Source organism: Empidonax traillii, unplaced genomic scaffold, assembly GCF_003031625.1.
Source record: "Empidonax traillii isolate 1590-97213 ecotype Southwest subspecies unplaced genomic scaffold, ASM303162v1 scaffold1531:size105035, whole genome shotgun sequence".
NCBI classification, from domain to species: Eukaryota; Metazoa; Chordata; class Aves; order Passeriformes; family Tyrannidae; genus Empidonax; species Empidonax traillii.
In genome coordinates, this window is record NW_020956724.1 from 31,752 (window position 1) to 45,471 (window position 13,720).

At 66.9% G+C, this 13,720-nt stretch overlaps 1 protein-coding gene across 1 annotated transcript; it reads right to left on the reverse strand.

The window, feature by feature from the left end:
* Nucleotides 1–493: 493 nt before the first annotated feature.
* On the reverse strand, nucleotides 494–13,405 carry LTBP3 (latent transforming growth factor beta binding protein 3). Its single transcript, XM_027907721.1, has 26 exons — nucleotides 13,207–13,405; nucleotides 12,160–12,516; nucleotides 11,477–11,706; nucleotides 11,022–11,127; nucleotides 10,556–10,642; nucleotides 9,895–10,017; nucleotides 9,464–9,622; nucleotides 8,954–9,139; nucleotides 8,401–8,420; nucleotides 8,017–8,095; nucleotides 7,538–7,633; nucleotides 6,873–6,998; nucleotides 6,472–6,603; nucleotides 5,969–6,097; nucleotides 5,645–5,764; nucleotides 5,079–5,201; nucleotides 4,696–4,815; nucleotides 4,213–4,341; nucleotides 3,603–3,770; nucleotides 3,307–3,390; nucleotides 3,017–3,145; nucleotides 2,649–2,786; nucleotides 2,263–2,445; nucleotides 1,666–1,746; nucleotides 1,109–1,246; nucleotides 494–721 (listed from the first exon to the last, which is right to left on the reverse strand). The coding sequence occupies exons 1-26, from the start codon at nucleotides 13,310–13,312 to the stop codon at nucleotides 576–578; spliced, it is 3,495 nt and encodes a 1,164-aa protein (XP_027763522.1). The 5' UTR covers nucleotides 13,313–13,405; the 3' UTR covers nucleotides 494–575.
* Between the last annotated feature and the right edge of the window lie 315 nt (nucleotides 13,406–13,720).

Genomic DNA, 13,720 nt, shown 5'->3' on the forward strand with positions numbered 1-13,720 from the left:
CGCAGTGGGCGGGACTAGGATTTGGGGGAGGTCTGTGCGGGGGGCGGGGACTGCCGGGTGGGCGCGGCCTATGGTAGGGTCTCGCGGGCCCCGCCCCCGATTTCCCCCCGAGTAGCCCCAAACGTCCCGATCTCACCCCCAAATCCCCCCGATTTCATCCCAAACGGCCCTGAATCGCCCCCAGCTCCCCCTCAGTCCTCACCAAATCCCGCTCCAAGCGCCCCCATCTCCCCCTAACCACCTCCCCAAGTGCCCCAAATCGCCACAATTCTTCCCCAAATCCCCTCTCTGCTCCCGCCAGTGCCTCAGTCTCCCACCAGTTCCCCCCAAACCCCCTTCGTATCCCCCAAATCCTCCCAAGGGCCCAACCAAATCTCCCCGCAGCGCCCTCCCAAATCCCCGCAATTCCAGCATATTCCCTCCGGCACCTCCACCCCGCCCCATCCAAGCACCGGCGCCGGGGCCGTTCCGCCACGTCCTTTATTGGGGGCCGAGGGGATCCCGGGGGGCCCCGGGCGGGTCAGCGGCGCTGGGGCAGTCAGAGCCCCCCCGAGTGGTCCTAGGGAATGGGGGGGTCAGCGGCGCTGGGGGAGGCAGAGCCCCCCAGGCCGGGCCCGGGCAGTCCCGGCTTTGCAGGCACAGCGGAAGGAGCCGCTCGTGTTGATGCAGCGCTCGCGGGGGCAGCGGGGGGCCCCCCGGGGGTCCCGGCACTCGTCGATGTCTGGGCGGTGGGAGACACAGGTCAGGATCCCAAAATACCGTCCCAGGACACTCAACACTTTCCCTGCCATAGAACCCCCAAATACCCCCCTGGGGGTCCCAGCACTCATTTATGTCTGGGGGTGAACACGGGCTTCAAGGACGTCCAAACCACCCCCATGGGATCCCCAGCCTCCCCACAGAGCTCCAGCACCCACCCGTGTCTGTGGCATCGGGAACCCCTAAATTCTACCCAGGGATCCCAATATGTGGGGACCCTGGAGTAGGGGGGGTCCTGACCCCCTCCCCCCCTCCCAACCCTGGGACCCCAGGGTTTGGGGGTCGCCAGGCATTCAGGATGTTAAAGGGGGGCTTGGGGGTCCCCATTTTGGGAGGATCGAGGTCTCACCAAGGCAGCGGGTGCGGGTGGGGTCTGGCTGGAAGCCAGGGGGGCACTCACAGAGTCCCCGGGGGGACCGGAGGCAGCGACCAGGGACCCCCCCGGGACAGGGACACTCAGCAGAGTCTTCCTCGGAGCTGTCATCACCTAGGGGGGCACAGTGGGGCTGGGGGACCTGGGGAGGGGGGCAGGGGGGGAGCTGGGGGTCCCAGGGTAGAAGGACCCCAGCTTTAGGGGACGTGGCAGGGGCCAGGGTGCCCAGGATGGGGGGGACCTGGTTACGGGGTGCCTAGGTCCAAGTTTTGGGGTCCCATGGGGTGGAGGACCTTCAGCTGTGGGGCACAGGGCCAAGGTTTGGGGTGCCCAGGATGGAAATCCCAGGGCTGAGGGGTCCCTGGGGGGCTCAGGGCTGAGCTTTGGGGCCCCAAGGTGGGATCCCAGGAGCTTTACAGCTCCCTAGGGGATTGGGGGCCCCAGGGGAGGTGGGTGTTGGGCGTCTGGGTTTTGGGGTCCCAGGATTGTCAGGGGTCCCAGAGGGTTTGAGGGAGAAGGTTTTGGGGTCCCACCTCTGCGGGCCCCCTCCAGGCCAAGGGGGCTCACGTCCCAGAAGGAATTGCTCTCGCTCTGTGAGGGGGGGCAGGGCAGGCCTGGGGGGGGCCCCACATCATCCTCTGCCCCCCAGCAACTCCCACCCCCACATCACCACGTGTGTCCCCCCCGCCCAGCACCCCCTGCCCCCAGGACCTTCAGCAGCTCTCCCAGATCCCATAGAGACCCCCAGATCCCATAGGGACCCCTCCACAGCCCATGGGGATCCCCCAGATCCCATAGAGACCTCCAGATCCCATGGGGACCCCCTAGAGGACCCTAAAGGCCCTATATTCCCCCAAATATCCCCGAGACACCCCCAGAGGCCCCTCCATCCCATCCAGCCCTCCCATATCCCTCCCAGCTCCCCCCAGAGAGCCCCCCCAAAATCCCAAGGGCACTCCTCAGAGACCCCCTCCCTGTCACCCCCACGACTCCCCCAGAGGCCTCACATCCCTCCTAGGGACCACAGAGCCCCCTTGTAACCCCCCCAAATCCCCTCCCAAGACCCCCCCACAGCCCGCCCCACACCACCCCATGCCCCTCCAACCCTCCCCCAGGCCTCCCCCTGTCACCTGGGGGTCGGGGGGGGCAGAGCCGGCAGTGGGGGCCCCAGCCGGCCCCCCCCCGGCAGCAGCACTCGTCCAGTGTGAGGGGCCCCCCCCCGAAGGGCGCCCCACAGACCCCCTCATCCCCCCGCCGCTGCCAGCACACATCCCGCCGCTCCGGGGGGGGCCGCTCTGGGCCAGGGGGGCGCTCTGCGGGCACAGGGAGGGGGACACAGGTCAGGGACCCCCAAACACCTCCCTGTAGGACCTCCAACACCCACCCGGGGTACCAGCACTCATTGGTGTCTGGGGGTCGCAGGGGGGGGCACACGGGGATCACACGGATGTGCCTCTTGCACGCCCACCAAGCCCAGGCCCCCCGGGGGCCTCACCGCGCTCGGGGAGGGTCTCACCGTGCTCAGGGGTGGGGAGGCAGCGCCGCAGCCCCGGGTGGTACCGCGCTCCCGGCCCGCAGGTGCAGCGGAAGGAGCCGCGTGTGTTCTCACACGCCCCGTCCACGCAGTTCGACTCGTCCAGGCACTCGTCCACATCTGGGGGGTGGGGCGGGGGCTCGTGAGGACCCCTCAGCAGCACAGGGACCCCTAGGGATCCCCCAACACCCCGGGGACCTGCAGGGACTCCCAGGGATACCCTTGGCACTGCAGGGACCCCCAGCAGGCCCAGGGACCTCCAAACACCCCACACCTCCCCAACACCCCAGGGACCTTCTGGGACCCCCTGCTTGCCCCTCAGACCCCCCATGGCCCCTGGCCCCCCTTACCCAGGCACTGCCGCAGGGCGCTGTCATAGTCAAACCCAGCCTTGCAGTAACACTCGTAGCCTGGCTGGGTGTTCACGCACTTCCCCCCCTTGCAGATCTCGGCCCCGAACAGCCCACACTCATCGATGTCTGGGGAGGGAAACCCGGGGGGCTCAAGGTCAGGGACTCCCTCCATGGAGACAGGGACCACCCTGGAGACACAGGGACCCTCGGGACAGGGGGGACCCCAGGGCACAGAGATGCCCCCAGGGGACGGGGGCACACGGGGGTAGTCCTGGGGAATGTCTCACCCCGGTGTGCTGGGACTCCGTAGTCGAGGCCATTGTCATCCTGGATGAAGCCTCTTCCATCAGGACAAAGCTCCATGAACTCGGCTGGGGAAACCAGAGGGGGGGTCCTGAATGTCCAGACCTCTCCTGGAACCCCCAAACTGCCCCTGGTGATCCCAGACTGCCCCTGGAGACCCTAAACTGTCCCCCAGGACCCTCAGAGGCCCCTCCTGTCTGAGGACCCTGCACAGGACCTGCACAGGACCTCCCAGCCCCTCCGCCAGGCCCCCCAGGGCGCTCCCCGGCTCCCCCTGTACCTGAGGAGGGCAGGGGGCAGGGGTACACCTCGCACAGGTCCCCCCACCCCGCTCCCACGGAGCAGCAACACTCCCCCCGTGTGACGTTGGTCCCCAAAACGGCGTCACAGAACACGGGGAGCTCCAGGCTCAGGTAACACTCCTTGCGTGGGGCGGGGGGCTCCCGAGCTGTGGTGGGGGAGGCAAGGGGTGTCAATGAGGACCCCAGAGACTCCTCAGAGTCCCAGGGTCCTCCCGGAGACACCTCCCCACACACACCTCAGGGACTCCCCAGGGACCTCCCAAAGATCCCGCCCAAAGACCCCCTCTCCCGAACCCCAAAGATGCCCAGAGACTTCCCAGGGATGCCTGAGACCTCCAGGAACAGCCCCCCCAGCTCCCCCTCCAGACCCCCAGGGACACCTCAGACCCGTAAAAGCTCCTGTGCAGCCCCAGGAGCCCCCTAACGACCCCATTCGACCTCCCTGGGACTCCCTAGACCCCCAGGGAGCCCCACAAAACCCCAGGGTCCCCTCAGAAATGCCCTCAGACCCTCTGAGACCCCCCTGACCTCCCAGGGACCCTCCAGACCCCCAAGAGGCACCCCCAGACTCCCGTGCCCCCCTCTCACGGAGGCAGCGGCGCCCATCAGGGCCAGGGGTGTAGCCGGCGGGGCAGTGGCAGCTGAACGATCCCTCGAGGTTGGTGCAGGTGCCAGGGGCGGGGCACAGCCCGGGGTCCAGTGCACACTCGTCAATGTCTGGGGGGAAAGGGGGGGCACGGGGCTCATGCAATGCTCAGGGAGACCCCCAGGGAACCCCCATGGCTCCCCCACCTCGCACAAGGCTTGTGCGACAAAGTGGAGGCACCCCAAGGGTCCTCCTCAGACACTCCCAGGGACCCCCAAGAGATTCCCCCAGGAACTCCCCCAACCCTCCCTTGCACGATGGGGGTCTCCTCACACACACACGGGCCGAGCATCCAGAGAGAATGGGGGGGCGTGTGGGAGGGGGGGTATCAGGGGCTGTGTTGGGAGGAGACTGTTTTGTGGGGGCTGTTCGGGGGAGCTGTTTTCAGGGCTATGCTGGGGGGTCTTGGGGGTCTCCGCACTCACCCTCGCAGCGGCGGCCGTGCAGCAGCGCATACCCAGAGGGGCACAGGCACCGATAAGACCCCACTGTGTTCACGCAGTCACCGCCCACACATGCAGCCGCGAACTCACACTCATCGATGTCTGGTGAGGGGAGAAACAGGACCCCCGTGTGCAGGAAGGATCCCCCCACCCTATACAATCCCCCACCCGGACACCTCCCAGACACCCCAGACATTCCCATGCACACACACACAGGCACCCCCCCAGAACAAAGTCCCACCCCCAAACTCCACATATGCTCCCCACCAACCCCACTCAGCCACCCCAAATTTGAGGGTCCCTTGGCAACAGGGGAGGGTCCTTGACCGGGTGCACCCCCAGCACCCCCCCGGATGTGGGGGTACCTTGGCAGCGGGGGGGGTCCCGCGCCGGCTGCAGCCCAGGGGGGCACTGGCACTTGTAGGAGCCGGGGGTGTTGACACAGCCACCCCCGGGGCAGAGCCCTCCTGCCTCGCACTCGTTCACATCTGCACGACCCCCATCAGCCCCTGCCCTGTGGGGGGCTTTGGGGGCCAGGGGGGTCCTTTGAGAGGCAAAGGGGATCCTGGGGGAAGCAGGGATGGGGGCCCTGGGTGGGGGTTCCGGGGAGCTCAGGGTCAGGGGAGAGGTCAGGGATGGGGTGCCCGGGGAGGACTTGAGGGGGGGCCCAGGGTGGAGGAGATGTGGATATTGGGGTCTCTATGGTGGGGTTCTGGGGGAGGGAGTCCTCAGGATAAAGAGGTCTCCAGGAAAAGGGGTCCTAAGGGATCCCAGGCTTCCTGGGGAAGTTCAGGCGTCCCAGGGATGGTGACTGACGCAGACACCATTTGGGCTGTGGAGGCCAGGGGCTTGCACAGGGTTCCTGGGGGGTCCCAGGACAGGGTCTTGGGGGTTTTGGGAGAGTGCCGGGGGGTCCCCAGGGGGTGCTGACCGAGGCAGGCGCCATTGAGGCCACGGAAACCGGGGGGGCAGGGGGTGCACACGAACCCCCCAGGCTGGTTCTCACACTTGGCCTCGGGGCACGTCCCCACATCCAGGCACTCGTTGATATCTGGGAGGGGGACAGGGAGGGACATGGGGGGCATCAGGGGACACAGGGACACAGAGGGTACATGGGGGCATCAGGGGATGGGGGGACCCCACAGCATCCTGTACTGGGGGCCCATAGGGTCTCCTGACCCTGTCCTTGGTGTCCCTGTGTCCCCACCCAGTGTCCCCCCCCTCACACCCCATGCCTGTTACCCCCCAGTGTCACCTTCGCAGAGGGGGGGCCGGGAGCCCTTGCGCCGGTACCCTGGATGACACTCGCACTTGTAGTGCCCGGGGACATTGGTGCAGGTGCCGCCGTCCCCGCACACGTCACCCTTGGCACATTCGTCGATGTCTGTGGGGACAAGCGGGGTCACAGGCCCTGTTCCCAACCCTGGCCAGCATCCCCAACCCTGTCCTGTGTCCGGAACACTGTCCCATGTCCCTAACCCAGGACAGTGTCTCCAACGCTGTCCTGTGTCTCCAACCCCGGATAGCGTCCCCAATCCCAGACCGTGTCCCCCACCCTTTCCCCAGGCTCTGTGTCCCCGTGTCCCCATGTCCCCCGTGACCCCATGCCCCCCCCATACCCCTCACATCCCCAGGGCCTTGTGTCCCCTGTGACCCCATAACCCTTGGGACCCCCCCAGCTCCCGTGCCCCCTCCCCGTACCCGCTGTGACCCCAGCCACCCCTTCCCCCGCTGCGTCCCCCCTCGTGCCCCCCATACCTGCGCAGGTGCGCAGTCCCTTGTGCAGGCGCAGCTGGAACCCCCGGTGACAGTGACACGTGTAGGAGCCACCCGTGTTCATGCAGACACCGCGCCCGGCGCCGCATGGCTCAGCCTCACACTCGTTCACGTCTGTGCACGCGTGGCAGAGCGTGTCAGCATGTGTGGCACCAATTGTGGCAGAGCGTGTCAGCGTGTGTCACTGTGTGTGTCACTGCACATGGCAGAGTATGTCAGAGCATGTCACCATGTGTGTGAGACTGTGTCACCACGTGTGTCAGTGCACGTCACCACACGTGTCAGAGCGTGTCACCACACGTGTGACCCCCCCGCGTCCCCACAATGTGTCAGAGCGTGTCACTGCATGTGTGAGCCCCCCCAGCCCACCGTGCCCCCCGTACCGGTGCAGTAGCGGCGCTGGGGGTGCCAGCGGTACCCCGGGAAGCAGAGGCAGCTGTACCCCCCCGGGCCCATCACACACTCTCCGGGGCCGCAGATGTTCCGGTTCAGTTTGCACTCGTCCGTCTCTGGGGGCACAGGGGGGCTCTGGGGGGCTCAGGGGGTCCCAAAGGGTCCCATGAGGTCCAAGGGGTCACAGGAGGGCTCAGGGGAGATCTCAGGGGCATCTCAGGGCGATCCCAGAAAGATTGAGGGGTTCCAAGGGGTTCCAAAGGATGTTAGAGAGCGTCCCAGGGAGGTCTGGGGAACAGCAGGGGGTTCTTGGGGTCCCAGGGGGCTCTTTGAGGTCCAAGAGTAGGTCCCAGGGGTGTCTGGAGGGTTCCTGGGGGGTCTCAGGGAGTCTGGGGATCCCAGGGGGCTCTTGGGGTCCAAGGGTAGGTCTCAGGGGTGTCTGGAGGGTTCCTGGGGGGTCTCAGGGAGTCTAGGGGTGCCAGGGGTGTCTGGGGCATCTGGAGGGTCCCAGGAGGTCCCAAGGGGTCCTAGGGAGTCCAGAGGTCCCAGGGGAGTCAGGGGAATCTCAGCAGGTCACAGCAGGCCCCAGGGGGCTCCCAGGTGTGTTGGGGATCCAGGGGGGTCCAGGGGTTCCCAGGGGTCCGGGGGTCCTCACCGGTGACCTGGGTGGGTGCGATCTCGGCGGCACTGCGGGTCAGCTGCTCCGGGGGCAGCCGCCACAGCGGGGCCGGCGTGGGCCGGGCCACCAGCGCTGGGGACATGCCGTGGGACAGGGGCACAGGGACACAGACCCCACAGGCCCTGTCCCCTTGTGTGTCCCACCCCATCCCATCCCTGTCCCCATCCTTGTCCTTGTCCCCGTTCATGTCCCCAAACTGACCCCAACCCATTCCTGTCCTCATGCCCCTGTCCCCTCCTCTCTGTGCCTGGGACTCCTGTGTCCTGGCCCACCCCTGCCCACACTGGCCCCATCCATCATATCCCCATCCATGTCCCCATCCCCATCTCCTGCCCCCGAGGGCTCCAAGGCTTCCCCAGCCCCTCCATGTCCCCCCATGAGTCCCCATTTCTGTCCCTCCCCTCTTACCCCCACCTTGTCCCTCCCCTGTTCTCCCCACCTTGTCTCCCCCTTACCAGGGTACCGGGGGAGGTCGCTGCCCCCCGGGGGCTGCTCCAGGCCCTGCTCCTCCAAGGGGCTCAAGAATGCCGGGAGCTGGGAGGGGGACACAGATGTCCCCTCTGTCCCCTCTGCTCCCCCACCCTCCCTGTAGCCCCACCAGGACCCGCGGAAAAACCCCCAAACCCCCCACTCCCTCCATGGGCCCCAGGACTCCCCCAGTCCCCCTGTGCCTCCTGAGTCCCTCCTCATCGTGCTTGTCCCCCCTATTTCCCCCCATGTTCCCCCCAATTCCCCCCATTGTCCCCTCCCGCATCCACCCCCATGTCCCCATGTGCCCTCGCATCCCATCCCCAACATCCCCCCAATGTCTCTATGTCCCACACATCCCCCACACTCACCATGGCTGGGGGGCTCACAGCTGTGGGGGGAGGGGGCGGTAAGACCCCAAACTACCCCCCCACCATGGGGCGGGGGGGGGGAACACACAAAACAGGGGGTCACATGGGGACATGAGCAGCCCCAGGGGGGGTCCAGGGTCATGGAGGGGAGGGGACAGGACGCAGGGGGGCACAGGGAATATGGGAGGGGGGACGAGGGACATAGAGGAACACTGAGGGGAGGACAGGGATGTTGGGATGAGGGACATGGCAGGGGGACACAAAGAACCCCAGGGGACATGGTGGGGGACACAGAGGACTTACGGCAACTTGGGGGAGTCACAGGGACATGGGAGGGCTCCCAGGGGAGATCGGGGGGCACAAGGAGGGGTCGTGGGAGTCCAGGGGGACATAGGATCCCCCAGGAGACATGGGGGGTATGAGGGACATGGGGGGTATATCAGGACTTGGCGGAAGGAGGGGATAAGGACTGGGAGGGAAACAGGAACTGAGGGGGACCCAAGGGGACGCGTGGGGCACGGGGGGCTCACGGGGGGCACGGGGAGTGCCCGACCTGACGGCGAGGGCGTCTCGGGCAGCGCAGGGCTGGGGATGGGTGGGGGTGGCCGGGGGGGCCGCTCTGGGGTCCCGTCGGGTTGGATATGGAGGGTGAAGTCGCTCTCGCCCTGGATCGTGAGGGTCTGGTGGGATGTGAGGACGTGGTAGCCCTTCCCCGCTGGGCAGATGGCCTTGAACGCAGCTGGGAGGCACCAGGGAGTCAGGAGGGCCTCCGGGGGGACGCCCAAACCAGGCTGGAATCCCCCTGGTTCCTGTCACCCCCACAAACATGACCAGGACCCCCTTGGATTGTGAGGGACAGATGGCCTTGAACACATCTGGGAGGGTACGGTGGGACCAGGGGGGCCCCCAAATGGGGCTGGGGTCCCCCACACTGCCCCTGCAGCCCCAAACCAGTGCTGTCGGGGAGGCAGTGACTCCTCCAGACTCCCGTGACCCTCCCGTACCGTTTGGAGGGGGCAGGGCTGGCAGCGGCCCCCCCGGGCCCCCCACGACCCCTCCGTACCGGTGCCATCAGGGGGGCAGCGCTGGCAGCGGCCCCCCCAGGCTTTGCCCACGCTGCAGCAGCAGGTCCGGCGGGTCAGGCGGGTGGGCAGGGGGTGTTGGCACTGCTGTGCCCCTGACACCAGCCGGAAGCACAGACCCCGTTCCTCACCTGGCTCTGCTGCGGGACGGGGTAGAGAGGGGTGTCAGCACCCTCAGAGACCCCCCCAAGACCCCCAAAAGCCCCAAGCTCCAGAGCCCCCACTCCTTCCTGAGCTACACTGCACGGAGGAGGATCTCAGCACTTTCAGTGACTCCTCCAGGGACCCCCGAGACCCCAACCCAGCCATCCCTGTCCACAGGTACTGGTTCTGGGGGGGCCTCAGGACCCCCAAACCCCCCTGCACTCCCAGGGCCCGCAGCTTCCCCATCAGCCCCCCGGACCCCCCATACGCAGGCACTGGCTCCGGGAGGGTCCCAGGACGTGCCCAGCTGAGCAGGAGCAGCGGAAGCTGCCCTGGGTGTTGCGGCACTCGCCGGGCTGGCACACACCGGGCAGGGCACACTCGTTAATGTCTGTGACAGGTAGAACACACCTGAGCCAGGCATGACACACCTGACATAGGTATGACACACCTGACATGGGTAGGACACACCTGATACAGGTAAGACACACCTCACACAGGTACAACACACTTGAACCCATCCCATACAGCCCTGACCTCACACACAGCCCCCACTCGCCAGGCAAGACACACCCATTGGTGTCTGACAAGAGTGACACAGATGTGATAGAAGTATGAACACACCTGAGCCCCACGCACTCCTTGACATGCCTGCACACACTGGGCAAGGCACACCCAACATCTGTGACACATGTGAACACGTGCGAACACACCTGCACCCACCACACACACGCCTGACCTATCACACGTGGCCCTGCACCCACCACCCACACACTTGACATCATACACCCCTGGCCCTGTGCAAGCCCCTGTACCCCTCACACACCTGCTGGACATTCACACACACGTCCCCCCCCATGCTTCCTGTGCCCCCCCGTGTTCCCCCCCACGCGCCTCTGTGCCCTCCCCATGCCCCCCCCCCCCCGTACCCTGGCAGTGGGAGCTGTTGAGCCGTTTGTAGCCCTGGGGGCAGTCGCCCCCGCGCTCCCCCCGCGCCGCCTTCGGGGACCCCGACCCTGCAACAGTCCCAGAACCCCCCGTCACCCCCAGCACCAGGGGGGACATGGGGGCGGCAGAACACCTGGGTCCCCCCTGGAGTGAGGGGGACCTGTGGGGCCCTGAGGGGGGGGGAGCCTTGGGGGGGATCCTGGATGCCTGGCCCTGCCTGGGTGGGGGCTCCCTGGGGGAGGGTCCTACTGCGGACATGTGAGGAAGGGTCCCCTGGATCGGGGTCACCCGGGTTTTCCCAGGATGGTGTGGGGTGTCTCCAACATCTGGGTGGGGGGAATTCCTGGGTGGGGGAATCTGGGGGTTTGAGGGGCGTGGGGATGGCATGGGGAGTCCCCACCCACCTTGCAGGTGGGTTTGGGGGGGGTTCAGGGGGTTCCTACTCACCCTGCAGGTGGGGGCACTTGTGACACTTGCTCTGGCCCCAAGCGCTGCCAATGCTGCCACAACAATCCTCGAGCTTGGTGAGCCCCGGGAGGGGATTGCTGCCACACTGGAGGTAATCAGGGTAGGGGATTCAGCAACCCAAATATCCCTGACACCCCCCCACCCAAACAGACACTCCCTGCACTTCCAGGGACCCCCGAGGACCCCCAGCAGCAATCATTGAGCTTGGTGAGCCTGGGGAGGGGGTAACTGCTGCACTGGGCAGATGTGGGGTGGTCAGCACCCCTAAATATACACCTGAACCCTTAAAAAAAACCCCTTGCAAAGCCAGACAAGCCCTGAAACCCCAAATCTCCTAGCCCTCCATGCCCACCATCCCCCCTCAATACTGCCCTGCATCCCCAACAACCCCCTGAACCCCAAATGTCCCCAACCCCCCCCAGCTCCCCCCTCACCGAGTGCTTGGGCAGGGTCTCCTGGAAGCAGCGGCCCAGAGGCTTGTGGGTGTGGGGTCGGGGGGGCGCAGGGGGTTTGCTGCCTGCAGGGGGCTGGGCAGGGTGTGCCAGGAGCCCCCCACTGCCCCGGGGGGCCCCCTCGGGGGGCCGTGGTTCGATCCGGTGAACCTGCACCGAGGCCTCAGGGGGGTGATGGACCCGCACGTTCACCAATGGCGGTGGCACCTGCGCTGGGGGCAGCGGCACCTGGGACCCCCAAACCTGGCACCAGCACCCTGGGACCCCCAAAACCAGGCACCAGCACCCTAGGACCCCCCAAACCCGGCACCAGCACCCTGGGACCCCCCCAAACCCAGCACTGACAGCATTGACACCCTTGGACTCCCAGCACAGGCACCTGGGACACCCTGAACCCCCAAACACAGCACCGGCATGCTGGGACCCCCCAGCATGGACACCCCAGGACCTCCTGGGCCCCCAAACCCGGCATCTGTGCTGGGGGCACTGACATCTGAGACCCCCCAGCACCCCCTGACAGGCACCTGTAGGACCCCCCAGGACCCCTGGTATGGGTACTCTCAGACATGTGACCCCCAGAACCCCCTGCTGCCCAAGATCCCCTCCCCACACCCCTGAGCTCTCCATACACCCTTAGACCCCCAAGCTCCCTCAGCCCCAGGTACCTTCAGACGAGTGGTGCCCAGGCCCCAGGGGCACCACAAAGGTGGCGTGGCTGACGTGCCCTCCCCCGTGCCCCCCCCCGTGCCCCCCGCCATGGGCTGCCCCAGGGGGTGGCTCGGGGGGGGCCGCTGCCCCCCCAGGGCCATCAGCGATGACCTGGACGGCATAAACTGCGACCTTGGAGCCCGGGGGAGGTTCAGGGGGGGCATCAGGGGGTGCAGGAGGGGGGGGCGGGGGGGGCCCTCCCCCACGCCCCCCCGCAGGGACCTGGCAGAAGCGGCCGGTGAAGTTGGGGGGGCACAGACAGTGGGAACGGGAGCTGCACTGGCCCCCGTTCATGCAGGGCAGGGGACACACCACTGTAGGGGCAGAACAGGGGTCACACAGAGCCCTTCAAATCTACTGAGACCCCCCGCCCCCTCCAACCCCCCCTTAACCCCTCAGGTCCTCCTGAGCCCCCCAAACCCCCTGAGCCCCCCCAGACCCGACCCCCTCGAGTGTCCCCTGATGCCCTGAGATCCCCTGAACCCCCCTGAATCCTCCCAAGCCCCTCTCAAAGGCCTCCAGACCCCTCTTGCACACCCTTTGCCCCCTGCAGGGCCCTCCAAAGTCCTTGTCCCACCCTGTCCCTGTGCCATCCTAGCCCCATCCCGATGCCATCACAGTCCCATCCCCAGGGTTCTCGTTCCCATCCCTACCTCCATCCCACACTGCCCCTGTCCCATCCCACCCCATCCCTGTCCTTGTCCTGGGCCCTGTACACAACCCTGTCACCACTGCTGTCCCACCCCATCCCATCCCTGTCCCCAGCTTCATTCAGTCCTGGTGCTGTACCAATGCCGACCCCAAAGCTGTGTCATCCTGTCCCCATCCCATCCCTGTCCCCATGTCCACATCCCTAGTCCCGGTGTCACTCACCCACTCTGAAGCCGGACCCGGTCAGGGTGTCGGCCGCATGCCTGACCCTGACCCATCCCTGTCCTGCTGTCCCTGTCCCTGTCCCGGTGTCCCCGTGCCCGTGTCCCTACCCCTGTCCCGGTGCCACTCACCCACTCTGAAGCCGGACCCGGTCAGGGTGTCGGCCGCGTGCCCGTTCTCTCCGATCAGGGTCATGTTGGAGCCGGGGTGACACGAGTCCCGGCACAGCCCCTTCATACACGTCCTCCGGCAGATCAGGGGGGCGAAGACCACCTTGAAGCGCTCGCGGGCCACGGCCGCGCCCCCCCCGCGCCCCCCTAGCGCCGCCAGCGCTGCCAGGGCCACCACCCAGAGCCTCCCCCAGCGCCACATGGCGACCCCCGTCTGCGGGACCCCCGGGACCCCCGACCCCGGCCCCGCGAGGGGCGAGAGCTCGGGGCCAGATACCGGGGACCCCTCTGAGGGGGGTCCTGGACCCTGGGGTCCCTCAGGGGGTTTTCCCGGAGGCCTGGGATGCTTGGGGGAGTCCCAGATGCCTGGGTCCCCTATGGGGGGGTTCCAGATGTCTGGGGCCCTCCTGGACCCCTCTCAAGGGGCTCCCACACCCCCTCCAAGCCCCGAGACCGAAAGTCCCCCTCTGGGAGT